Source organism: Drosophila obscura, unplaced genomic scaffold, assembly GCF_018151105.1.
Source record: "Drosophila obscura isolate BZ-5 IFL unplaced genomic scaffold, ASM1815110v1 contig_73, whole genome shotgun sequence".
Lineage (NCBI taxonomy): Eukaryota > Metazoa > Arthropoda > Insecta > Diptera > Drosophilidae > Drosophila > Drosophila obscura.
The window spans coordinates 5,476,569-5,504,526 of NW_024542865.1; the positions used below are offsets into that span (position 1 = coordinate 5,476,569).

The 27,958-nt window shown below is 42.5% G+C and overlaps 3 protein-coding genes across 7 annotated transcripts; 1 reads left to right on the plus strand and 2 right to left on the minus strand.

Annotated features, from left to right (window-relative positions):
• On the minus strand, positions 1 to 27,878 carry LOC111065355 (ecotropic viral integration site 5 ortholog). 5 transcript variants are annotated; one of them, XM_022353476.2, is made up of 9 exons: positions 27,261 to 27,878; positions 7,134 to 7,655; positions 5,407 to 6,442; positions 5,204 to 5,318; positions 4,952 to 4,969; positions 3,483 to 4,150; positions 3,288 to 3,405; positions 3,085 to 3,183; positions 1 to 591 (listed from the first exon to the last, which is right to left on the minus strand). In XM_022353476.2, the coding sequence occupies exons 2-9, from the start codon at positions 7,387 to 7,389 to the stop codon at positions 454 to 456; spliced, it is 2,448 nt and encodes an 815-aa protein (XP_022209168.1). In that variant the 5' UTR covers positions 7,390 to 7,655; positions 27,261 to 27,878; the 3' UTR covers positions 1 to 453. The 5 variants fall into 5 exon arrangements, with proteins under 5 accessions (XP_022209168.1, XP_022209170.1, XP_041451495.1 ...); XM_022353480.2 differs by lacking the exon at positions 1 to 591 and adding an exon at positions 2,127 to 2,346; XM_022353478.2 differs by lacking the exon at positions 4,952 to 4,969.
• Positions 11,821 to 14,651, plus strand: LOC111065357 (sphingosine kinase 2). The gene has a single exon (XM_022353483.2). The coding sequence runs from the start codon at positions 12,487 to 12,489 to the stop codon at positions 14,572 to 14,574; it is 2,088 nt and encodes a 695-aa protein (XP_022209175.2). The 5' UTR covers positions 11,821 to 12,486; the 3' UTR covers positions 14,575 to 14,651.
• LOC121405027 lies at positions 23,156 to 23,856 on the minus strand. Its single transcript, XM_041595562.1, has 5 exons — positions 23,767 to 23,856; positions 23,659 to 23,715; positions 23,561 to 23,593; positions 23,375 to 23,407; positions 23,156 to 23,316 (listed from the first exon to the last, which is right to left on the minus strand). Exons 1-5 carry the CDS (start codon positions 23,810 to 23,812, stop codon positions 23,171 to 23,173), a joined length of 315 nt encoding a protein of 104 aa, XP_041451496.1. The 5' UTR covers positions 23,813 to 23,856; the 3' UTR covers positions 23,156 to 23,170.
• Positions 27,879 to 27,958: the final 80 nt, after the last annotated feature.

Consider the following 27,958-nt stretch of genomic DNA (forward strand, 5'->3'; position numbering starts at 1 on the left):
GATTTAAAAATAATCATAATATGGTAGGTATTCTTATCATCATAAAATTTAAACGAATATTATACATAAATAATATTTGTGGTTTTGATTCCAACTATTTTTTGATGTTACTCTCTCTCTCTCTCTCTCTCTGTTTCTTTCTCTGATCAATCTGTAATCTTAACCACTATTTCCACTATATTGCCCGATGCTGCTCCGCTTCCGCTGCTGCTTTGTGATCACAGGCATGTGTATAATATATATAGTATATATATGTATATATGTATATATATATTGTTATATATATTGTAGATCGGCTTGTGCTTCGCTTCCTTTCTCTCAATGCATATAACAGCAGACGATGTATATGCCTGTGGGAGCCGTGTATCCTGTACTGCCCCTGATATTTCCTTGCCCTCTTGTGGCTGCTGTTGTGAATGTTGTTGTCGTGCGGCGGATTTGTTGTTGTTTTTGTTATGTCGACAGCTCTGTGCTACCACGCCGCATCATATTGAGTTCGCTAAAGTCCATCTCTGTCGATTCAATCGACTGTATCGATGCACTGCGCAGCTTTGTGCCCGGAAACTTGCCGCGACTCTTCACCGCCGTCAACTGTTTGGGAGGGAGGGGCATCGAAAAACATTCATTAGTTTAAAGATGTTTAAAATGAGTATAATTTATGGAAAAATAAAAGCTTGTACAGGTATACCTATTTGTATAATTATAAAAGTTTCTACCTTTGCAGAAATAACAATACATTTCTAATGGAACTGCATGCATACATATATATGTATGTATGTACAATATGTATATGTTTTTATAGAAATTATAGACTATCTTTTCCAAACTAATATATCGATTTTGTATGAATATTGGATTCATTCAATCCAGTTTAAGAGTTACATTTTAAGCTAGTCAAATAATTTAAAATAAAATCTGCAAAGGGTATTCAAAAGTCAAGCATTTCTTTCTTATTTTCTTTGTATTTTGCATGCAAAAAGACATCTCTGTACCTCTGATTGATTTATAACTTAGATAAGCAAAGATCGATCTATGAAACGAATCATATACGTACATACATATGTAACTATTTTCGTGTTTAAAATACTTATTTGAATTATAAACTACTATAGATAATGTCAATTAGGTTAGATAAGATCAGGCATGCAGGCGTGCAGAATAATAGCAATAGTATTACGAAATGTTTTTGCATTAAGACACTCCCGACAAGGTGAGGTACGAGTAGGAGAATATGTTGATCGGTTCAAGTATGTAATCCAAAGTGTAGCTGCTGTGGCAAGGTAATAAACAACAACGAGCAGCTAGAAGCTGCGGTTTAATTTCAGTTTCAGTTGAAGACATTTTTGAGAGTAATGCTAAGTACTTAGATCAGTTAAGACCTTTGTGACCCATTTAAAAATTAAAGAAATTAATGCTTTTTTAACAAGGACTTCCAGCCATCGGCAAAGAAAACCAATCAAAAAATCCAACCAGACGAAACTAAATATTTAACTGGTAAAAATTTAAAAAGAGCTTTTAATTGAGCTTTTAATTAAAGCTTATTTGCTGTTTTTTCCCCTATTAAATGTTGAAAAAATACCATATGAAAATTACAAAAATTTTACTTGAAAAACAGAACAAAAATACTGCAAAAAAAACGTACACCATAAAAACAAACAAAAAAAAAACGTTTGGCATTTTTTTTTGGTTATTTTTTAAATCAATTCTAAAAAAAAACATTTCTGATCTAAGACGAACGCGAAAGAAAAAGGTTCATGGCTAGGCTTAACGTAATAAAAGGTTCATGCCCACGCTAAAAAAAAAAGGTTCATGTTCAAGCTCTGGCAAAAGCTTTCATTTACAGCTATCTATTTGCAACTGGAACACAGAAAGAGAATAAGGAATGCTGGGAATGGAATCAGGTTTCATGTTCATGCAAGTATGTTCGAAAATGGTAGAAAGGAACGGATGCAACATGTCGGAAAACTATAGAAATACGAAATACGATGCAGCAAATGGTACGTATACGCCATGCCTATAATATTTAAGTATTTAAACAAAATATTTCATTATCAGCTGTTTTTCATAAAGACCTGTCGTATTTTGGAATTTTGCTTTTGTCGGGTGTTCGCAAGAGAGCATTTTGCATGGTATTTGAGTTTAGGTTTTAGTTTAATTATGGCTTGATTGATTGATGTAACTTGTTTCGGTTTCGGTTTATTTTTATGGTTTCTTTTCATTGTTCATTTCGTGTTGTTTTTTTTTAGCTGCTTCATTTTCTTTTTTGTGTGTTTATATAGGTTTTAAATACGTTTAGCTAATCCATTTCCATGGCTCAGTGTCGGGGCTGGTTATTGGCGTGGGAAACTATAATTAAACCGACGACAATGGACAATATTTTTGTATTGTTTCGTTATGAACAGAATGATGGAATGGAACAAAATTCAATGGGCAATTACAACAAGAGAGAGCCCACACACACACACGTGGATCAAATGGGTATAGAAACAAACGAAAAAACACAAGTAAAATCGAAACAAAAGAAAAGTAAGGCAAATAAGAAGGAGTTCAATCTCACTTCAATGTGAGAGCCAGGCTCTGTAATGTTTGAAAGTGCCAGAAGCTCCCCTTTTTAGACACAATTGAAGCACTTTCAAGCCTGCCAGTGGGAGGAACACACAACATTTATGGGGTGTAAATTGTAGCGGCTGTGAGTGAGTGGCCTTGAAGAGTAGCTTGATCGAGTTTGACAGAGCTTCCCGAGCCTTGGATTGAGCATTCTGACACTTGATCAAGATTCCAAGAGCTTTCTGCTCTTCGATAAAACATTCTTCAGCCCGCTAGAGTGAATACAGACAACGTTTTTGGTTTTGGTTTGCAAATGAAGCTTAAATGAGCTGTGTGTTGTGCTCCTTGCTGCTGTGTTCCTGGGACACAGGTGAAGCGCGCAGGTGCCTGCCCAGCAAAATATAAAAAACTCATAACAAAACAAAAAGAAAAACTCAAACAAAAAGCGGTGAGAATGGGCATTTTGTGGGGAATTGGTTAAAGGTTAATGGTTAGCTGTTATCGTTTGGGGCACTCCACTTGAGCACTCTCTCTCACCTCCGCCTTCATGTCGGCCAGCCTGTCCTGCAGGTCGCGCACCTTATCCGATTCATCCAAATTGGCACGCAGTTCGCCCTCGGCCAGCATTTCCGAGTTCTGGTTGAGAGAACAACAAACCAAAAAAACAGAAAGAAAGAAGAGAGAGAGCGTTAAGCAAAGAGAAGAAGAACAGAGGAACAGAAGCGAGTTGCAGCTCGTACCTTGGTCTCCAGTCGGGATATTTCCTGTTTCAGTTCGGCCACCGTTTGGCTCTGTTCTGTGAATTTGATCTTCACATTCATCAGCTCATCCTTCATACGAGATTCCAGATCAGAGTATCTGTGGGCAAGGGGACGGGCAAAGGTGTTTTGTGGGTCTGTGGGTCTGTGGATCTATCATCAAACTGTGGCTCTTACCTGTGCTGCTGTTCGCGCGCCTTATTGGCCATATCCTTCTCCCGGGTAACGGCCATCTCGAGCTCTTCTTTGAGCTTCTTTTGCTCTTCGTCCTGGCGTCGCAATTGATTGGTGGACACCTGCACTTGAGTCTCCAGCTCCATGACTTTGAGGCGCAGCTCCTTCAGCTCAGTGAGCGTTTCCATTTCCCGTATCCGTGTGGTCATCAGCTCCTCCTCGAGCTTTTGCGTTAGCTCGCTGGACTTGGAGCCCTCAAAGAAGTTGGTCAACAGCTTCTTGGGCGTCGAGTCCAGCGCTTGGGTGTTGCGCTCGCTCTCGCTGCGCTGATTTTCGGCCAGCTGGCGCTGCCACTGCGAGCTGAGCTCCTGCACCCGCTGCTTGAGATCCTTGAGGGAGAGCGAGGCCTCTGCCTCGCGCAACTTGCTGGCAATCAGCTCGTCCTGCAGATGCGCCACCGAATTGTCCGGCGTTGTTTCGCGCAGCGTCTTTTTGTCCTCCTCCAGCTCCTCGACCTTTGACTTCAGATTCCTGATCTGATCCTCGCTCTCGGCCAGACCCTGACGCACCTTCACCAGCTCCTCCAGCAGACAGGAGACCATCTCGTCGCGCTGCTTCAGTGCCTCCTCCTTCATGCACAGCTCATCGATGGACGACTGGCGAGAGTTGTTCTACATTTTAGTTGGGTGGTGGTGTGGTGTGGTGTGGGGTGGGGGGGGATTAAACTTTTCATTAAACTTTTTTCATCTATGAATCAATGGTTGTTTTTTTTTTTGTTTTGTTTTGTTTGAAGGGCATGCGGTGGCTAGTGCTGAGCTATGATACAAATGATACTCGTACTATGGCTGCTACAGATACATCAACTAGTGATTATTTATATTTGCACAAACGCATAACCCCAGGAGACACGGACAAATGAACAGATCACGAAAAGTCGCGCATTAATTATGCTAGTCATGCACACGGCATTTATGTTGTTTTTAAATTTTTTGGGCATTTTCTTTTGAACGAGTTCGCTTGTGCGTCGCGAGTCTTGAGTGTGGGATGTGGGAGTGATGTGTAGCAGTCATTTATTCTACAGCTTCCGAGCTTTCTTTTTATGTATTCTGTGACCAATAAGTTAATTTGCAGCTTCATTCTTTTATTCAATTTGTCACACCTTGAATTTTCTTTTGATTAAAGAACCCTCAAGATGATCTCCTGGGTTGACAAATGCTACACCATGTTCCTGGCATATATACCTTAGATCTAAGAGACCAACACTACCATACATACATATAACTAATAAAACACACAGAAAAAAGCATGCACAAAAATACTACACAAGGGATATGCAATATTTACACAAAGGGAATGGGATTGGGATATATTTGGATGGAATTTGAGGCGAGGCAGGCAAGCAGTGGGGTGGAAAGGAATTAACTACAAGTCAATGTTTGTTTTTTTTTTTTCTTTTTGAGAGGTATACTTACGCTGTCGATGGATACATTCTGTATGTTTTTGAATTTGGGTGTGTGTATTTTTTTTTTTTTTGATTTTGATTAAAGCGAACATTTTGTGTGTGAAGCACCACAACCATAAAGTAAACCAAATAAAATAGAAAAGAATACAGAAATGATTAGCAACATATTCCGTTTTTAGTTACAGGAGACAATCGATAGAGAGTGAGAGGCTGGGGAGACAGGTGGCAGGATCATGGCAGTAGGTCGGCCGACTGTACTTACATTCTCCTGCAGCCGTAGACTGAGACCGCGCACCTCCTCATTGGCATTCTCCAGCTGATGGGAGACCTCCAGATAGGAGCGTCTCAGCTGCATCAGTTCCGTTTGAATGGCATAGCTAAAATGGGAATGGGAACGGAAATGGGAAAAGATTATATACAGAATCCTGCTCCAAAGAGATGATAATCTCTCTCTCTCTCTCTTACCTTGTTTCCTCCTCTTCGGCACGTGAGACCTGACCGCGCACCAGGCGATCGGCCAGCTCTGCACTCTCCGCCTCAAGCAAATCATTGCGCTGCTTCAGCAGACAATTCTCGCGACGCAGCCGTCGCAATTCGACCATCTCCTCCTGCTCTTTTTTCTTCAAGTCTTGATACTCTTTCTCCATCTTCTTCATGCGCTTTGTGTTCAGCTTCTGGGCGTAGGCGAGATTGAAGAAACCCTCCACATCGGCCTCCACACGGCCGGGCAGCTCCTTCTGGAAGAACTTCAGCATGGCCTCCATGTCCAGGCAGAGGAGCGTCTCCTTGCCGGTGAGCAGCAGGGCCAGTGCCACCTTGAAGATAAACTCCATGCCCTCGCTGAGGAAGACGTCCATGATGCGGCAGCTGAGATTCACATTCAGCGTGGTCGTGTAGAGGGTGAGGAACCAACTGGAGGCGTACATCGTTGTCTGGAAGCCCTGCTGCTGGAAGTGTATGTGCATGTCGGGTATCTGCTCCTGCACGAGATTCTCCAGCTGGTACATGCACAGCCCCAGCTCGGACATCGATGGCTTGAACATGTGCCGCATGCGATGCTGTTGCATGATCTGCACGAGCACCGCGAATGCCTCCTCCTCGGGCATTTGCATGAGCAGCAGGCCGACAATGAAGCCGGAGCCCTGGCAATAGCCAACCTCGCGATCGTGCAGCGAATACGCCTTGATCACATTGAACAGGGCCTCCTGGCCGGGCCCGTCCTTCTCCTTGAAGAAATCCACCTCCGGATAGGTGCGTGCAATGTCGCGACGTATCACCTTCTCGCAGGCGCTCGTCGCCTTGATGTACTCCGCGTACTGCTTCTTGTCCGCCTCCGCCGCTGTGCTCAACTGTTGCCACACAATCGCCCGGAAGTGATGCGGTATCCCGCGGCGCACCAGCTCCCGCACGCACGGATTCTTGCGCTTTAGCGCCCCATCCCAGTCGTTTAGAATGGTGGCCCACGTTGTCCAGATGTCCTCCTCGGCCACGGAATTGCCGCCTGTTGTCGAAACAAAAAACCACACATTTAATTAGCTATCGAGTTATCAAGGGGGTGTTGGGGGGGTGGGTTTATCATACGTCGCATTTTAGATAATTTATGCATTAAATGGAATGCCATTTGGAATTGGCTCTCCGATTCGGCTGCAGCTCTAATGGCAAGCGCTCTCTTCCTGCCCAGTCGCTCTCTTCGATGCGCACATCTATCGCCCGGGAGAGAGCAGATTTGGGTGATTGGGGGGGGGCGCTCTCAACTTGCCCTTTTTCGATAATTTGATAACTAACTGAAACCCGACTACGATTGTCGATTGAGCAATGATTCGGCGGGAATGGTAAATGCTTTGGGGGAGCAGCATTAATTGTCTCAACGAATAATCAACTTGGTAATCGATCTGTTATCCATCTTTAATCGATGCTTCTTTCTCTCACATCAATACCGATCTTTTAGCAGATTTAGCGTTAATTACTTGCACAAATGTTGCCCATAAGTGAAAGGACACATTCGTTGCGAATGACACAGACAGACAGGAGACCGATCAGTCGCCACGATCGATAGGGAATTTTTTACGTTGAAATCTCGTTAAGATATCGATGCATCAATGTGAGTCAAATACCATAAACCATCATCCTTTTTGGTAGTGCAGTCTGAATACTATCCACAATTCCATGTGAAAGAAAAGAAAAATACTTACTCGATGTGAGACTAATCTGGCTCGTGTCCGAATTCTTGCGACTGTGCGTGGAGTGCAACGAATTGAGGGACTTGGCATCGCTCTCGATCAGCTTATTGGCTGCCTCCAGTTTGGCCAGCAGATCCATTTCAGATGTGGGCAGATTCTCATCGGCTGTGGGTGGTAGAGTGCTGCTGCTGCTGCTGCCAGTGCCCTTCACATCCATTTTCGTTTGGCTCTCCGGTGTTGAGGCAATTGTCGTGGCTGTCAGGGTCATAGCGGTGCTGACGGCAACGGCAACGGCTACGGCAACGACAACAGCGACCTGCTCGTCGACTAGTCAAAGCAAGGCACAGAGACAGTCAGCGACAGACACAGAGAGAGTGAGAGTGCGAGAGATTTGTATCTCTGGATCGTGTATGACCTTTCAGTTGATAATCCTGGGTTCCTGGGATTCCTGATCCTTTGATCTAACAGCATAGACACATGATGCTCGAATTCTTCTGGTTGCGATGCGGCTACGTCTCTCGTCAACGTCTCTCACTGAAATTGACAGAAGAAAGTGGAAAACAATTCATTACTTAAAAGAAGTAATTACATATACTAAAATAAAATAAACAAGACTCTCGCAGTCTCTGGAAAGGCAAATACAAACACTTAAAGCGAGAGACGGAGAGAGAGGGAGTGAGAGAGAGAAAGTACTCGTATTCCCAGCTTGGATTCTCCAGCTATTCCCCTCTCCATGTTCTTCCGTCTTTTGTTTATATTTCCGTGCGCCCTACAAAACTTAGGAGGATAGTCCAGGGTGGGGGCGACGCGACGGTTTTGCGGCAAAACAATGGAAAAAGCTGTTGGGGCTTTTTGTTGATTGCGCCCCCAAGTCGTGGCTACTGGGTAACATAAGGGTATATTCTTTCTGGACAGTAAAAGACTTACAACCGCCTCCTCAGGTACTTGGCTCTAAGCGACACAATAAAGCAGCGCGAAAAGGCACAGGAAATGTACCGTTTCGTAACGTTATCAAAGTGTTCTACTGCTATACTGGCGCTGTCTCTCTCCCAGAAGCAACACCACGCAACACCTTCGGCCGAGAACAGTTATCAGAAGCGCAAAAAGTGGGGGGGGAGAGAGAGAGAGAGAGAGCGAGAGCAACAGAAAGTGATTTGCTTTTATTAGATTGGTACAAAACATTCGTCTGTTCTTTTTGTTATTCTTTTTTGCTTTTTCTTCATTTTCTTTTCATAATATTTATATTCTTTAATTTTCTTGTATTTTTATATTTTCTTTACTTTCTTGTATTTTTATCGTTTCTATTATTTCGCTTTCGATTCGTTCTTTTCCTTTTCTGACTTTTTCTTTATTTTACTGCGTTTTGTTCTGCTTCTTGGCTCAATCAGAGATCGAGTGACTGCAGAGCACTAAGAAACCAAAAGAGAGAAAGAGAGAGATCAAGACAGAGAGAGAAGCGCCGCTATTATCGCATCGATGATAGCCGAAAGTTTTTTTTTGTTGTTATTTTTTTGTGTGTTTGTGCGTGTGTTTAGATCGATTAATCCGACATTCCTCATTAGAAGAACTTGTTTTATAGATTGATATATGTATGTATTTCCATTGCTTGGATTTCACTTTGGTTTCTGGTTTAGATTTCTGAATATTATTCTATGGGTTTCGGGATTGGATTGCTCTTCGGCCGGTGGGCTATTAATCAGCATTTAATGGCCCAAAAAGGAGAGGTACGTGAGAATCGTATCATTATCTTGCTGGTTTAATGGAAAATAAAATTCCATTCTTCAAACTGCAGTTTTATTATGACAAGGGCTGATTGTACATATCTAATAGGTAGGTTCTGGTGCAGCACCCCACATTTAAGCAAGAACCAAAGTGGTAATTACTATAAGTACAAAATTGTGTAAAAGGCTTTTAAACAAAAAAAAAAAAAAACAAATAAGTCTGCTGGCCATTAAGGGGGGCCTGATGATCTGATGTTTTATCAGCTATTCATTGCCAAAGAGAGAGAGAGAGAAGAGCCAGTCCCTCTGGTGGCTGCCACTCTCAGCTATCTCTATTGTTGCATTCCATTTCCTCTCCAGTCCAGTCCTTTATTTACCCTAGCTCCTGCTGCTTCTTAAGTTTTTCTTTTTCAATGCAATTGAAAAGCAAAGTGAATTCATCATCATGCCACACAGTTGCATACATATGTAGGTCAGGAGACGATAAACAATGGAGTGGCTAAGAGCCAGGTCTGGTCTTTATCGCTCTGTCTGTGTGTCAGTGTGTCTGTAAAGTGCACGGCAGCCGGTGGGTAACCACTTGAGTGCCACGCGGCCCCTCTTCCTTGTGATCCATCAAAAGCCACATGTTCTCCATTACACCACCCCCTCAACTCCCCCTGGTGGTGGAAGCACCGCTTAAGACCGATGAGGTGGAGAGTGTGTCTATGGTCTATCTATGGGGGTCTCTCGACATTAATTGGACGGGGGCCCTCCGAGTGACTCATTCAGGTGGTGGCGGGTGGTACGTCAGACCTTCCCTCCCTCTCGCTGGCGGTGGATGGATGGATGGATGAATCAGCCTGCCATCCAGATACGAGTCTGGAGTAATCAGACATTTTCCAGTGTACGCTTTATAATGCTTTCGGATAAAGTTTCCCTGGCAACTGTGCGTGCCCCGCACAACTGGCGTTAAATGGAAGGAAATCAATCCATAGATTTCAGATTTAAGCTATCGGGCAGTGCCAATTAAATTTGAAGCTGTAAAGCAGCCTTTAAAGCAGTACAAGCAGTGGAATAAGCTTAAACCTGATGCACATTGATCTCTAAAGCAGTGCATTTCGAAGAGAAGAAAGAAAGTTTGAGCCGTAGAAGAAATTGAAAAGCAGTAGCATAAGCAGTGCGAGAACGTATGTATGTGAAGCAGTGACGAAAAAAGCCACAATAGCAGTAGATTAGGCTTAACCGCTTATTGTTTTGACTTTGCATCGACATCAACGAGTGACTATATTTATTATCTATCTGCTTTTGCAGCTGTGGGACCTCCAAGCACCCCACTTTGCCGTATAAAAACGCTGCAACAAATTAAAACTGTCCCCACCAGCAATTTCCAAGCAATTTAACAATCTCTGTTATTTTTTTTAACTCTGATATCAACAGACGCGAGCAATTTAAAAACAAAAACAAACAAAAAAACCAAAAACGGCAGAAATAATCAAGGAAAATAAAATACAGAAAAATACTGTTTTATGTACACCTGGCAAAAAAATATTTCCAAAGAACTTGTACGGATTAATTTGTTTTAGATTTCGCAAAAACCCTTACACCGCAAAAAATCCAAAAAAAAAGCAACAGCAACAAAATTAAATACAAATGGAAATAATGCGAATTTTTTTGTTTTTTTCTGATTTTTGTTGTTGTGTGTGTGTGTGACTGAGTCACGTTGAAACGCATGGATAAGCGTTAGATAAGATCTGGTTGTCTAGGGTTCAACATGACGTATACGCAACATGTGTCGGAGCAGACCCCCCTCCAACACCTTTCGCTTTGATCTTGCAAAATGATTGATTAACCCCTGCGCTACTAGTAAGAGAGAACGAGAGAGAGCGAGCCGTACAAACTATGAATGAAAGGCAACAAAAATTGCATACAGAGAGCCGAGCCACAAAGCCCAAATAGACACAGAAGCAGTGAGAAAGAGAGTGGTAGGGTGGGAAAGCTCACACATGCAGCAGAACGAACCCAATGCCCGTCTTTACCGTTCAAAGCCTCCAATATTCACACATTTCGCGCTCCCTCTCTCTCTCTCTCTTCCTCTCTCTCTTTCTCTCTCGCATTCAAAGTCAAAGGCAAATTGCAGCTCAAATGCGCAACAAGGACAGCCATACTCACACACACAAAGCCTGCCTGCCTGTCTGCTTGCCTGCCTGCAGCTTGTAAGCAGTGCCCAAAGCTTGTATAACACTGAACTGCTTTTGCACTTAATTCTTTTTTGGTTCGAAATTTTTAATTGAAAAGTTGTTTTAACCTTTTTGTTCTTTCATAAATCTTTTATTTTTTATTTTTTTTTAAGTGAAACTCAAATTAATTGCATTACGCTTTGTTTGCATGCATTTTTCTCTCTCTCTCTCTCTGTGTTTGCATACTTAAGCTTCAATTTTGGCCTTTGACTTTGATTAAGTGGCTGTGCGAGTGGTGTCATACAGGCCTAGGTAAGTAATGGGTGGCGAGAGGTAAAAGTAACAGTAACAGAGTTGACAGTTGGACACTCTATCTCTCTTGCAGTGTTACTCATTGAGCAGCACAGACTAGACATGGACAGAGAGAGAGAGAAGCAAAAACATTATTTAAGGTGCCCTGTTTTTTGGAACGCACCGACAGCTGTTTTTGAGTAGAAAATAAAATATAATAATACAAAAAAAAAAAAAAGGCAGCAGCAACAAAAACAAATAGCTGAGGAAAGAGAAGATAAAGACATACTAATATCTCCATCGATACGATACGTGTTGATTAGATTTCGACACGACACTAAAACAACAACAACAACAACAACAACAAATAAAGCGCCGAAGATTGTGCCAGTGTGTGTGTGTGAAAGCAACTGTAACAGCAAAAGCATACGCAAAAGCAAAGCAACAACAACAACAACAGCAACAGCAACAACCGATGTGCAAATCGTAAAATCTCCATTAAAAATAAGGTTAGTGTTCACCCTCGCCCACGGGCCCGACTCAGTACGAAAAGCGCACAGGAAGCGATCGGTACGGAACGGAACAACGGTACGAAACGACAAGCAAACACAAAACAAAAAACACACTAAAGAGCGTAAGCTCCGACGGGCCTGAGAACTCGCATGTAGAAACACAATTATTTTTTCGTTTAATAGAAGCACACATTAAAATACTAAGCAGGCAAATAAGGCAAATAATAATAATAATAATAGCAATCCAACAAAACAAAACAAAACCAAAATCAGGCAAAGGCCAGACCCAAAAATAAACGGGTTTCAAACGCTCTACCCACCCTGCCCCCCACAACTCTCTTTTTTCTACGCTGATCTTCATTTTGTGCCATCGACTAATACGGTTTGTGCTTGTGTTGATTTTGTTGTTGTTGTTGTTGTTTTTTTTTATTAGTGCCAAAGACAAGGTCAAAAAAAAAAGACTCCACTCGAGAGAGACAGAGAGCGAGAGAGAGCCACAACGGTGCACACAAAGAAAAGCTGCACAAGACAAACTTCCAGAGCAGGCGAGAGAGAGGCAGAGAGAGAGAGAGACAAACTTCATAGACAAACTTCAGAGAGCGGAGGAGTCATAGATATAAACTTCAGGGAGCAAAAGAGAGAAAAAGAGTGCAAGAGCGCAAGCGAGTGGGAGAGCGTGCTGATGACAGCCACAATGGAAGCCGTGGCTGCTGCCGCCATCGCCACCACACCCGTCCAGGAGCAGGCTGCGCTGCACCTGCACCCCACCGGCAAGACGATGTCGTCTCTGCCATCCACACCCACATCCGCCTCCTCAGAGACCAGTCAAGCATTGAGCGAGATCTTCTTTGTGGAGAGCAGCCGGCGCAAGCAGAGCATCAAGATCCAGGTGAAGCTCTGTCCGGAGGGCGTTTACCTGCGGCGGGAGACCGATCAGGATGATCACATCAACGAGCAGCTGATACGCATCGATGACATCATTGGCTCCCGGTATGGTCCCCGCCTGAAGAAGCGACCACGTGGCGGGCTCACTTCGTGCAAGAATCCCAACGGGGATGCGGCCCAGGAGCAGGAACAACAGCCGGATCGTGATAACAGCGCCTACCTGTACATCTATGCGTATCTAAAGAAGGAGAAGCCCCTGCGCCGTGTACAGACGCTGCGCATTCTGCGTTTTCGCTCCAGCAACGAATACGCGGAGAATCTGCAGACGGCCGAGCTCTGGCATCGCACCATACGGGAGCACAAGCAGCGCAACAGCACCACCATCGACATCTCTGGCAACATTTCGGGCGCGGGCTTTGGCTCGGGCAAACACCTGTTGATCCTGCTCAATCCGAAATCGGGTTCGGGCAAGGGCCGAGAGCTGTTTCAGAAGCAGGTGGCACCGCTGCTCACCGAAGCGGAGGTGCAGTATGATCTGCAGATCACAACGCATCCCCACTATGCCCAGGAGTTTGTGCGCACTCGCAAGGATCTGCTGGAGCGCTACTCTGGCATTGTGGTGGCCTCCGGCGATGGCCTCTTCTACGAGGTACTCAACGGTTTGATGGAGCGCATGGACTGGCGTCGCGTCTGCCGCAATCTGCCGCTCGGCATCATACCCTGTGGCAGCGGCAATGGCCTGGCCAAGAGCGTGGCCCATCACTGCAACGAACCGTACGAACCGAAGCCCATCCTTCATGCCACGCTCACGTGCATTGCCGGCCGGAGCACGGCCATGGATGTCGTCCGTGTGGAGTTATCGTCCATGGAAAAGCACTACGTGATGTACTCCTTCCTGTCCGTGGGCTGGGGCCTCATTGCTGACATTGACATCGAGAGCGAGCGTCTGCGTTCGATTGGAGCCCAACGGTTCACACTGTGGGCCATCAAGCGACTCATCTCGCTGAGGACCTACAAGGGCAAGGTCTTCTATCTGCCACACCCCAAGGAGGAGCATGAACAGGGGAAACCTGCTGAAGCTGCAGTTGCTGCTGCTGCTGCTCCTCCCCAGGAAAAGGAAACTCCACTGCAGCTGTCAGTGGAGGAGCAGGCGCCACCCAGCAGGCCCATCTCGTTGCCCCTCAACGTCAACGGCGATGTCAGCGAAGTCAGCGATGTCAGCGAAGTCAGCGAATTTAGGGATCTGCCCGAGGACCTCAATGAGGAATCCGAAACAGATCCGGACCAGTTTGTCGATGCCCTGTCCATGGATCGCTCCATCTTTCGCCAGCACGCCGACAGCTGGCACTCGGCCATGTCCCGCCGTACCGCCTACTATTCGGTGGGGGGCCAGAGCATCCGTTCGAATCGCAGCCGAATGAGCGTGTCCCAGCGGATTGAGGCGGCCAATGCAGAGTTTGCGGAGATAGTGCCCTCGGGCACTATACCGGGATTGAAGCTGCCGTTGCCTGCCGCCGAAGGCTGGTGCTGCGAGGAGGGGGACTTCGTGATGGTGCATGCCGCCTACACGACGCACCTGTCCTCCGACTGCTACTTTGCGCCCGAATCGCGACTGAACGATGGCATCATCTATCTGGTGATCATCCGCAGCGGCGTGGGGCGCCACCAGATGCTCAACTTTCTGCTGAGCATGAACACGGGCACCCATCTGCCGGCCGGCGGCAATGATCCCTTCATTCGAGTGGTGCCCGTCAAGGCGTTCCGCATCGAACCGAGCGGCAGCGATGGGATCCTGGTCGTCGATGGCGAGCGTGTCGATTATGGACCCATACAGGCGGAGGTGCTGCCGGGACTGATCAATGTGATGACCACCAACGGACAGTGAGGTATCGATGGTCGATAACGATAGCGATATATCGATCAAATGATCATAGATATGGGACATTGGATATGGATATGGATATCAGATCATAAGAGAACAGTACTGTAAGCATTTGTCGATAATTGTCTACGTTCGATAAGCATTAATCGAGCATCAAATATGTACGATATATTTACGTAAATGTATTCGACAACCGAAAATGTATGCAAAAATTGCAATTATTCGATAAAACAAAATTTGATTAGCTAAATATTAGATTTATTATTAAAAGCCGATCGATTTCACTAATCGACAAGCGATCGATATTGAAATTGATAATCAATCGATACCTTAATCGATAAATCAACAAATGATTCGAAAGCTGTGCTTTTAATCAAAAAAAAAAAACAAATCATGACATTAATCGATAGCTAAATTTACTCAATATATGTATGAATTATGTGGATGGAGGGGGATACATTGATATCTTTGATAATCGACTTTATATGGTTAAACGATAAACACTATTCGATACCTGTCTTCAGAGCTATGAAGCACACACTAGATCTGCAGAAAGATCCGCCCAAAATAGGGAACAAACGATTAAATAATCGACTAAGTTGATTTCCACAAACAATTTTTTTTTTCACAACTGTTTATTATGTTAAGACCAAGAAAAATCAAATTAAAGTCTACACAAAAAATATGCTGGGTGTTTTGGTAGATTACACATAAAGATTGTAGCTATAGAAGATCAAAAAGAAAAGTAAAAAAAGAACAGGTTAAGCAGGGAGTCCAAAGCCCTCACTTGGATGTCGACGTTTCTACGCGCAGCGCTCCTCATCCGGTTGCATGCCAATCATTATCGATATCAGCTCCCAAGGGGCACGCAATCGGTCCGATGTTCAAGTGGCAGAGGGGGGCGGGGCCCATTCAAATGCAAACGTAGACGACTAGCTATGCCAAAGGGATTACCGAAAGCACACACAATCCACATACATACATACATATATTAATCGTTAAAAAGAAATGATTGAAAAGCTCTGGCTCGAATATCCCCTGAGGGGAGGGTGTGGGTGTCCGCTTGCTTGGAGCTTTCACTGTGTTTCTATGAATCCGACATACATACATATCATATCAGAAATTATCTCTGACAGGTACTTAAGTTCGCGGCAGCAATTATTCCCGGAATGACAATCGAAACGCTGCGTTGGATACCCCTCTAAACGAAACAGAAAAACAATGCAACACCAATTGTACCTGCAATGGAAACAGCAAGCGGTCACTCTTCTGAAAATTGACTCCCCAGAGTATTGCCTTCAAAGAGGCGTCTAGCATTTCAAGGTTGTCCCATCGATTGATTATTTGTATTTGCCACCTTATCAAACACTCAAACAACACATACACATGTAGATGGACGGACGTACCACCATACACTTGGAAAAATAGTTCAAAAAATGCTTTCAACTTTTTCAGAGCATACTTTTAGGCAACAGTGTGAATCATTTTTGGTTTCTGGCGTGAGTGATGATGGCCCATCACCGAAAATTCAATGGAAATAGAGATGCGCATCTAAAGGTTTCAATTGGCCAAAACAGAGCCGGAAAAAGAAATTACTTTAAAGGTATTTAAAGATCCTGATAGCTCTAATTTTTCGAATGAAAGAGCAAACCAATTAAAGTGAATAAATAATTATATTTATTTTCTGATGTTTAATCCCATTCCCACACCTAGAATGGGACAGCAACAACAGAATCACGAATTACGCAGAGATTCGCCAGCTCTGGATAGGAAGCCCCCCCTCGCTATTGACGTCACAGGCTGCAATCATTGCGATGAGAGCATCCCAGTGCCTAATACCGTTATACTTTTAGGCTCGTTTTGTTCCGTCACATGACTAGTCAGCGTCGAGCGTGTAGAGAGAGAGAGAGAGCGCATGTCATTCGGGCAAGTGTTTTTTTTTTTTGTTCATTGCGACAATTTTGCGACAGCAACAAATCAAACGAAATCAAAAATCCAGCTCTTAAAGAAGTGCAAGAGTGTGTGGGCAGGGGTGGGGTGGAGTGAAGTGGGGTTGGGTACAACAGTAATTGTTAACAAATGTTGTGGATTGGCACAAGCAGCAGAAGAGTAAAAGGCAAACATCATCATCCATGGGCACCTGTGCCGAATTTTGCGATTTTGCGAATTCCATTTATTCCCCTGTTCCACATCGACTGATCTTCCTGTTTCACCTGTTACACTGTTCCTCCTGTTACACTGTTCCCCCTGTTACACAGTTCCTCCCGTTACACTGTTCCTCCTGTTACACTGTTCCCCCTGTTACACTGTTCCTCCCGTTACACTGTTTCTCCTGCTCCTGTTTTTACAAAATTTCCCATCAACGAGCGGATGACACTTTTTTGTTAATCCCATCCTTCTCTTTCATTTCGAATTTCAAGCACATATTTCAGATATATATTTAATACCATAGAATTTCCTTTTGTTTAACCATTTTGATGATAGACCATTACACACGGTGGACAGTCTTCATGCACCCATGAGCTTGCCCCCGTTTATTATTGGGTGCAACGTCTGCTGCCTGCTGTCTGCTGCCTGCGCCACTTGTCTTCCCCTTTGTGTATTTGGCTGCAGCCTTAAGCACACGAAAACACTTGAGCAAACCACTCCATGCATGTATGTACATATATTCAGACCATGGAAGCGCACACTCGTGCAGATATTTATGCACTATTTCCAGTCTAATTCATTCATAAAAAGTTCTCCTTCTTCAGCCACTTGCCGCGCACGCCACACTTAATGTGTGCTCGGGCCTCCCTGGCATGGACTGTGGCATGGACTGTGTGGGCTAGCAGCTAGATGGACGTTTTTTACATTACCAGAGAGAGACCGAAACCCCCACTCAGGGCTTAAGTATACGCCTTCAGCTGGCGGGGTCATTCGAAACGTTTCTGTAGAGCCACATGTGGGGAGAGAGTTGGCTGTGAAGGCAGAGACAGAGACAGAGAGAGAGAGAGAGAGGGGACTTTGTTTCCTATATTCTGAAATTTCCTTGGATATATTTTGCCCTACTGGACTCTTTCTTTCTTTAACATTGGTATGTTAAAATCTCCCTAGAATTCTTCCCATAAAATGTACCATGAAAATGAAAATTTAGGCAGAGTTTCTTCAACATATTTTGGGATCTGACTTCAGAATTTATGACTCTCAAGGGATGCTGCTGGTATTATGCATTATGTTTTTGCATCTCGATGACAGTCTCGAGTGGAACAGGCTCATTCATATTCTCTTTTGCACTTGCCGCTTGTGGTGGTGCACCTGTCTGTGCGTCGATTGTTAAAGAATAAGTCACAGCGCACAATCGAGAGACGTTCGATTCATACAATTTTATGACCGCAACTGTATCTATAAGTGTGTACACTGTACATACATACATATATGGATGTTTTGTGTACCGCAAAATACTTGTTTCATTCCGCCAGTGTGTGTGTGTGTGTCGGTGACAACCGTTAGAGCTGCGCCCACAGACGAAAAAGTTTTTTCTGTGCATTCTCATTTTTTGTTTGTTTTTTTTTTAGGTATTTACGACCTGGTCAGACCTTTGGGCATCGGTGTAAGTATATGTATCTATATTATGATGCATTTATTTATGGATTTGGAATTAATGGAATGGTAACAGAAACGAATGGAATAGCACCTAACGGCATTTAATGAATGGAACGTGTACCGGAACGGTATGGTAATGTGAAACAGAAAGGAATTTCATGTAAGAAGTAACCCCGGTAAGAAACGATAATTTCATTTGTAAGAAAAAGCAACGGAGAAAGCAAAGAAATATAAATATAAAAATATATAAAAATATATATAAATATGTTTTCAATTTCCCATTATATTCCCGCTCTTAATGCCTTACTGACATCTCTCGCAATCACTACCTCTCTTAAGTTCCTTATCTGTGAAGTTCCTTTTGTGATATCTTGGAACTGAATCGACTACTATGTACCACGTATGTATGTATGTAGTGCATCAATTGCTTCGGCATGCTTTTTCTCTATCTGCTTCGCACTTGCACCCCTCTCCATCCATCGCTGCTTTGCTGCTAAGATATGCCGCTGTTTCTGGCGCCGATTAGTCAGAAACCTGATGGTGAATACCTTACGCTAACATTTGGCCCTCTCCCCTCTCTACCTTTCAGACAAATCACAAAATTTTGTAGCCGATATTTTTGTTTGTTTAATACCAAATGAATAATACATTAGATGACCCATCTCGCCACCCGCCACCCGTCGCCGGTGGGGCAGTGGCAGCGGCAGCATTTAGTGTGGAAGTTCATTTTGTTTTATTGCTAATTTTAAGCACAAAAACAAAAACACGCACACACACATTTCAGTGCATTCGTTAAGCGCATTTCGAGATTTGAGTCATGCCAGGGATGCCTTTTTGGTACAGTCCCCGGCGGCATCTGGAAATCTCAAGTATTGAAATTCCCCAAAGTGATATCACTGTGTCCCTGTCAGTCCTTTTTGCTTGTCATTTCTCGTCCGTCCTGTGTGCGCCATTTGTCCCCAATGTAATTTAAGCTTCACTCATCAAAAATGTATGAATGCCACGCCCACACACAAACACACACACAGCCAAGCCCTGGGCCCCAAACACTCTCATTAACCCAATTTGAATTGTTTGCCCACTGGGGCACAGGCACAAACCATTCCCAGCCCCACCTCCCACCACCACCCACAGCACTGGGGCCGAGCCCTTGGCAAAGGCTTTGACGTCAGCCAGACGAGACGTTCGATTACAGTGGAACTTTGATTTAAAAGAAAAAATGTATACTAAAAATTAAGAATTTTCTGGTGGAATTGTTTCACCTATTCCGCCTGTTCCTCATGGTTAATTCGCTGTACAAAATGTTACATAAGTAAAGGGGAAACGTTTTGCTTTGAACGGCACAATAAAAGAGAGCGACAAATAGTTCTAAATAATTCTTTGAATTTGTTCCCCACTCATCCACAAATCTTTGTATATCTAATTTATTTTTGGAACTTTCACTGTATTCAAATTGTATTTCTTTTGTAATTATTCTAAAAACGGTGAAGCTCCAAAAGCCCCAAGAGGCGCAACAATTTGTGCATTTTACCCCTAATTTTCCATTATCATAATGCAATGGAATATCTTAGAAAAATAAATCCTAAGAGCAAAACGAAAACAAACTCAAGTGGAGAGAGACTCCGCACCGATAGGGGCCGCCAAATCAAGAACCAGTAGCCCAAGAGAAGAGAACCAAGGGGCAGGCGGCGGCAACGACGTCGACGACTGGAAAGGGGAAGATGCGATAAGAGTATTGTCGATTTCCTCAATCGGAATGGACTGGAACGGAGGCGTAACAGGGGCAATAAATGAATCAAACAATGAAATCTTTATCTCAGAGACGGAGACAGAGGCCGAGATAACAAGTGCAAGAGTGGGTCGATCAAGAGGGAGAGAGCAAGTGCAGGAGTGCCAAAGTGGAACAGTGGAACAGTGGCACAGGCGGGAGGGAGTGCGCAACTACTGTAGTGGACGTAGAGAGACATCGGGAAACAGCAAGCAACCTTGCAAGGAAGTGCCTTTTATTTGCAAGAGCAACAAAAACGTGATAAATATTGAAAGAAAAAATAGAAAATATTCATTTTGGCTTCACGACTTTTACCCCCCTATCTCACGTACAGCTTTTAAGATCATAATCGGAACTATTCCAAAAAAAAAGTGCAACCGATAAATAAATCACTAAAGATACGGGTAGACGAAAGATTTGATCGGATATGCATCTGGAGATTGTACCCAGTAATCGATGACGGAAGCGCCATACAAAGTAATAGATCCCTGGACAAGGAATCCTCTCTCTCTATCATCCTCTATCTAGCAATACGATATTTGAGGGGCGGTATTGCAGTAAAAATAAACAAATTACAAAATGTAAAAAACAAACAGTAAATGATATTATGAAAGACACCCCGCCAACCACCCAACACATTTCCCTCCGCAACCCAACAACAACCAATGCCGTTTGGCGTTGCCTTTTCCGTTGCTATTCCCACAGTAACATAATTATATACAAAAAAAAAAAAGAAGAAAATAAATACTGCTGCTGTCTGCGATTGCTCTCGTTGTTGTTTCAGTTTTGCTGTTGTCTTTGTTGTTGTTGGATCTTGGGAGCAACAATACGATACAGCGCAGTCGACAAGTGCTTTTTCCAACGCAATATTTGAGGCGTTTTATATTTCCCCACAGACAATGGAATACAGAAACTGAAACTGAAACGTAACTGCAGTTCCGATCATTCCCACCATTGCAAAATATTTATTGTAAGAACTGTAGCTGTAGTTGATATACCGACCAGAAGATACCCCCTTTTTTCGTGTCATTTATTCCGCCGTTAGAGAGACCTTGCCATCACTTTGCTTTACGAAAATACAGCATGCCCCTATATCACTGACCTAAACCAGGGTATCGCTGGCGGCAACAACAATCGAAAGCTTGAGCCAAAAAGAAAGAAACTCGAAAGCAGCAAGCAGTAAGCGCTGAAACCGTTAATTCATTTGGCTTCGAAATTCGAATCTCGAAATACAGCAAATACCAGCACGTACACACACACACAGAAACAGACACACACACATACGAACACGGCTGTGACGGGGAGATTGGCATAGATATTGGAAGTTGAAGTTGAAGTGTGGAGTTGAAATTATTTTGTTGCTGTTGGATCTTTCAATATTTGCGGCAGGTAAATCTCGCAATAATGGATGCTGTAGGAGAAGCAGGGAGGAGTGCCGTTCGCCCTTTGTTGTTGATCTCTCCTCTTCCTCTTTTCTTTTGGCTTTTGCTCATTTTAACTTTACATAACGGTAGTTTTTGGGCTTTGCAGCGAGAGCAAGAGAAAGAGAGACAGGCTGCGCAATCGCATGAGACAGCGGGAATACAGCGACTGATAATTTCCTTTTTACGCTCATTTAATTTTGGTTAAATTTACTTTTTGGGTAAAAACAAAAACCAAAACAAAAACTGGTTGGCAAATATCTCTCAAGTGCAAAATAATTTTGACACATTTTCTTTTTTTTGTCGGCTTTGTGACGAAGGTCAAAAAGCGCTTCAAAAGGCAACATGTGGCACGGCAAGGCACGGCACGGGCACAAAACAACAGTTGAGATCGTAAAATAATCGCAAAATGCGAAACAAAACTATGAAAAAATGATGATAAAAGAATGCAAATAAACAAAAGTCGGACAAATATGGCAGAAACACTTGAACAGATACTAGATATAATAACTCAAAAACCCCGAAACGTTTGAAAACCCAGAAAAATATGTTGTTTTTTTTTTTGGCAAGGGACAAGAGAATGAAATGTTTGAAGGCTGTTTGTCCCGCTCCAACCTTCCTTCCTTCCTTCCAGAAGATGATGACAAATGACAGATGGCAACACCCACCCACGCACACAGTAAAGAGGGGACACCCGACCCGCCCGCACTATCACACAGATTTATGATCATCATTAACTTGATGATGACTTTCTGCCTGCTCCATGTGTTCCACACAATGATTTTAATGATTGTGATTTAAATAGAGGACAGAAAAGAACAAAAAAAATAAGAAACATTCCCTCTAGTACCAGGCAACTAGTTCGGTACCGGTGCCGAACTAGCTACCATTCTCATGTCCCTAGTTCCGCTTCGTTTCCCCGACAATGTATTTCAGCGGAGAATTTAACACATGCATGTCCTAGGGCGTAACCACCCCTGGTTCCCGATCGATTACCCTTCGATTACCAGTAGCTAGTTGCTTATGAGCTAGTTCCGACCTAGTTACCAGTAGATCGTCAGCAACTAGTTCCCGATCGATTACCCTTCGATTACCAGTAGCTGGTTGCCTAGGCGCTGGGTACGGCCTAGTTACCAGTAGATCGTCAGCAACTAGTTCCCGATCGATTACCCTTCGATTACCAGTAGCTGGTTGCCTAGGCGCTGGGTACGGCCTAGTTACCAGTAGATCGTCAGCAACTAGTTCCCGATCGATTACCCTTCGATTACCAGTAGCTGGTTGACCAGCAGCTTTCTGGCTTTATAATAAATAAATTAAATACAAAATTGTGTTATATGAATGTTTAATTCAAAATTCTTGCAAAATTCAAACTTAAAATATATATTAAAATCTAGCCTAGCCTAAACAGATTCTAACTTTTTTGGTTTGGTACACCTTTGCTTAAACACCCTTTTTTCACCCTCTGCATCGCTTTGCGCATCAGCATTTCTGGTGCTCGTCTCCAGGCGAATACATTCTGTAATAATTATATGTTTAATTTAATTAAAATATAATAAACACTAGTGTACTTTACCTAGCAAAGCTCCATAAAACTCCGAGTGGCTCCTGAGGGCTTTCTTCCCTTGCACTCCATCCACATTATATGCCAGTACAATTTCGTCACTTAAAATAAATTTTAAGTTGACGGCAATCCGGCCGGCTGTAAAATGGATTTGATTGTTGAAATCTGTAAATAGAAGGATTCAAGAAGAAGGTTTAGATAGAAAATGAATAGGTCATATTATTTAGAGTTTTAATTTACTTACATAAATGTCTCTATTCATTTTTAAATCTCCTCCATTTTTATCAGCTGCTCCTCCGTTTCAATCGGGAACTGGTCCCGAACAGAATTAATTTCGGCCTTCTCCTTTAAAAGTTGTTTAAGCAAAACTGTTTGGTCAGCTAAAATTTTGGCCAATGCGTTCAATTGATCTAAAGGAATTTTGGTATTAATTTTGCTGATACAAATATTAATCTTTATTAGTCTTACCACGAACAACGGCATTTTCCTGCTGTAGATTTTCTGAAAGTACATATTTATTTCGATTTATTAATTAATATAATATCACATTTATCGTCTTACCACGAAAAAGGCATTCTCCCGCTGTAGTTTTCTGAAAGTGTATAAATATTTGGATAATACAAAAAATGTTATATTAATACTTATTCGCCTTACCATGAAAAAGAGCATTCTCCCGCTGTTGATTTTCTGAAAGTATAAATTAATTCGAGTTATTTATTCCAATTTTATATGGAAACAAAGTTTGTATTTACCTGTCGACTTCTTGACCTCTTCCAAAATTTGCTTGCAGGTTTTACACTGCTCATTTTCTAAAAAAAATAGTATTAATTTTGTTTAATATAAAATACAAAAATACTTACCATTGCTTGACATGGTGAAACGGCTAATTTTTCTAGGTGATGCCATTTTCGTTATTAATTTTTTTTGCTAAAATAAACAGATTTATATATATAATTTTTTTTTTTTTGGTTTGCGGACCATGGTAATTAGGTGAATCTTTAAAGATACCCTTTAAAGCCGACGATAAAGGGCATGCCCGATTCGTGTTGAAAAACACGCCTACGGACTAAACACCCCAATATAAATCTGTTTTTATTTAGGTACTGACAACATATTTAAATTTAAATACAATGATGAAGCAATGGAATGACTAAAATATTCCCTCATACGGTAAACCTACACCTTTATTTTGCAAATCTACAAATTCAAACCTTTCCTCTATTGCTATGGTTTCCCTATCAACTAAAACTATTCCTAGTCCGATTGAGTTTATAGGTTCCTCATAAAAGCTTCTGATATTTGAAAGTCTTTTCCCTATAATAGCTCCTCCCTCATTTGCCGTAAACCCTGTTACAATAATTGGGATATTTCCATTAATAAAAAAAAAATTATCAGGTTCCTTTTCTGATAAAACAAAATTATTAAAAAAGCACTTACTACCCACTATCCTAGGATTTTTCTGTACTTTTATTTCCATTCTGTCTTCACTAATTTTTCTAAATATTTGTTCTAGAATTTTACTAGGCTTTCGGACACATTTTTTTAAAGTTTGTAAATAGTTTTCAAACGCATACGAAGAGCCGGAAATCGGATCTCCGATTTGATCTACAGTCTCCTTTACGTGCAATAAACTGTGTACATTATAAGACACGCTATTTTCACCGAATACAATTGGAAAATTGTGAACAAAATGATCTAAAATGCGTTGACAAGTTTCCTTATTGTACTCGCGGAGCTTAGAACTGCATAGCATTCTATATGAGCAATGAAGTAACATAAACTCATAATAAAAGTCGTCACTGACTTCGTTTTTGAAGGCAATGATTCCAGTGTACAGCAAAAATTGTCTAAACTCCGTGGCCTTCCAGTTACACAATTCATCTAAAGATCTAGGCCTACGCGCAAACTCTCTGGGAATAAATTGTTTAAGGGACACTAGCTTTTCTGAAATGCGTTCTCTGGACTCTTTCGAACTTTTTACTACTAACTTATTATTGACAAACCTTAACAACATCTTACGCATCACTCCTAACTCTACCAAATGCATGCAATCTAAGGGAATCTGTGTCACCATTGAAATGTTAATTTCTTCTAATATTGACCTACAATTTAAATACTGACTGCTATGATGACAAGGATATCTTCTAAGCGCAAAATCTTCATTGGTAATTAAAACTCCTGAAGTAGTACTATAGGTCAAAATCCTGTCTACCTTTCTGGCTATCTGTGTACATTTGGCGCACCCGTGACTAGATGTGTGTCCCGGGGTGCCGCTAATAAATGCTCTTGCTGGAGCATCGCAAACTACGGCCCTAATAACAATATTTATAGGTCTGCCACAAATGGATAGACCGCCCTTCTTTAATTCTTTAAATTCTAAACAAAATTTTGCTAAAAACTGCTCACAGCTATGGGGCTTACTTTTTCCCAAAAATATTCCAACTGGAAACACTGGAACATTTGGAAAATTGTTGACTCTAACTAATACGGGCCATAGCTGTGTCCTTGAACTTCTGAATAATGGAAGTCCATCAATATTTATATCAATATTTAGCTCTTCCATTATTTGAACATTCTGAAAATGGCGTTGAAGCTGCCAAGCTAGACCTATGTGAAGATAAGATCCTCCACCAACTAACTGAATGTCGCCTCTGTTTTGGCGTTTTGCTTTGTAAAACGGACAAACATCTATATTTTCCTCTTTTAAAATACCTACTAAGTCGAGTGCACATTCACGCGTAGGCCTATGTTTTATAAACCACTGCCTTAATTTTTCATTTAATGACGATTTATTTGTTTGAATTTCCTCATAAACTAATTCTTCCTCTTCTATCTGTATTTCAACTTCTTCTAATTTTTTTTCTACCAATTTCTGTTCCACGTTTCTTTCACTGCACGACGCTAACTTTTCAAGGTTCGATTCCCTCTCACACTTTCGGAGTCTACGCAAATGCCTTTTGCTCATCATTTTATTTAAAATATGTAAATATATTGTCTCGTACCTGTGTTATGGCGTTTAATTTGTTAATTTGGGGTGTTATTTCTCACTTTCTAATCAATTGATCACAGAAAAATTGCAAATGCTTCTTCCAGCAACTAGATCTAGCACAGAAGTGGAAAAAAATCAACGCACAAAGCATACGCGCGGAGAACAAATGCATTTTGTTTGTGTAATTTTTTGTCTCTTGCATTCCACGAGTGCAAGTACAGTAAAGTATCACGAATAACTTACCATTTTGGTGCGAATTGCATGTAGCAGCATCAGTAAAAACTAACTGAGTCCGCACTGTAGTCTAACTCTTTTTCGCGGTTTCTTCATAATTCCACGGCTTTACGGTTATTTGTCGACTTCGAAAACAAAGCGACGACGGCTTCGTTTCTGTTTTTTTTCTGTTTCGACTGGTCGCTGATCGCTTCCCGCGTAACTAGTTGCAGAACTAGTATATTGTATCCGACAAAGGCCTAGTCGCCGTTCGCTTCCCGCGTAACTAGTTGCAGAACTAGTTGCGCGGTAATCGGCGCGGAGCTAGTTCGAGAGGGTCAATTCACCCCTTTGGTTCTACAGGGTTTGAATAAAGCGCTGGCACGCACACACACACACACACACATAGATACATAGTTAGATAGGGTAAGGTGGCAGCACTGCGTTCCGTTTTGTTGTGGTGCGGCGGGGCAGCGGTGCGTGCAAGGTGTCGGCAAGGTGGCAACGCGCAGGCGCAAAGCAAGGTAAAACGGGAGAGAACAGAACTTTAGAGCGAGATGACACGCCAAGTGGTTGTGGGTGGTAGATGGTGGAAAGCAAGACAAGGTTACAACAGCAACAGAGAGCAGCTGATATGCTGGAAGCGCATGGGAGCAATAGAGACAGTCAACGAAACAGGGTGGTGGTGTGGCGATGTGGAGAGCAAGGGCAGGGCTACAATTTGTTGTTGTTGGTGAAGCTGCAAATGGGGGAATGGCGGAATTGCGGAATGACTGATGATGATGATAAACGCAAGCGAACAGGCGTAATTAATTACATTAATGCGCGAAAATATGTACATACAAACACAAATGTATGAAGAAAATATAACAACTTTTATGTGCGTGTGTGTTGGAGAAATGGCCAACAATACCGTTCGGTTTGTTCGCTAATTTGTAAAAAAAAAAAAATATTTTAACAAACACACACGAAACGCCAGACAAGAGAGAAAAGAAGTTGAGAAAAACCATAAAAGACAGCGAAAGAAAGTTTCTTTTTCGAAGATAATAACGGAGATGCAATGCACTGGGGCAGCATACGATACGCGTAAACACGTCCACAAAGATACATAGGAATATTTGAATCTGGAAAAGAACTGTTTGCTCAACTTACCTATCCTTCTCGCTTCCCCTTTTTGCTAATTTCCACTAATGTGAATGATTGCACGAGGGGGATGGATGGAGGAGGGTGGGTTGCCTGGTCTTCTTTTGTTGTTATCGCTGTCACTGTCGCGCCGTTCACAACCAGCAAGCAGCAGCAGCAACAAATTTAGGAATCGGAAATGCTGCCTGCAAATGCCATGGGAATCGGCAGACGAATTAACTCCAGACTACAGATGCCTTTCCCATTAAGACGGTTTTTTGCTCTTATTTCACACACAAAATTTAGACAGAGACCGAAACGGAGGGCCGAATTTTTTTTTATAGCTGTAAACGTCACTTTGTTTCTCCTCCTCACACTTGCACGCAAACACACGTACACACAGGCAGACAGACACGCACACACCTCTTTCACACTCTCCCACGGGGTTCTGCTTCTTTTATTTATCTGTTTCTGTGTGTGTTTTGGGATCACTTTTAAGTTAAATTGCACTCGAAAAAAATAAACATTATGCAGTTTTCATTCAACGGATATTCGGTTATTCTGTTTAGCTGTACACGACCACGACAATCCAACTAGACTCTGTCTATTTTTCCAACAGCGGACCCGTTCCAGACGTAGCCAAAATCTGTTTGGGCGCTGCCGGTGCTGCCACATCGGTTGAGTGTTACTGTATGCAATTATTTTCAGAGCAACTTTTTAATGAAATT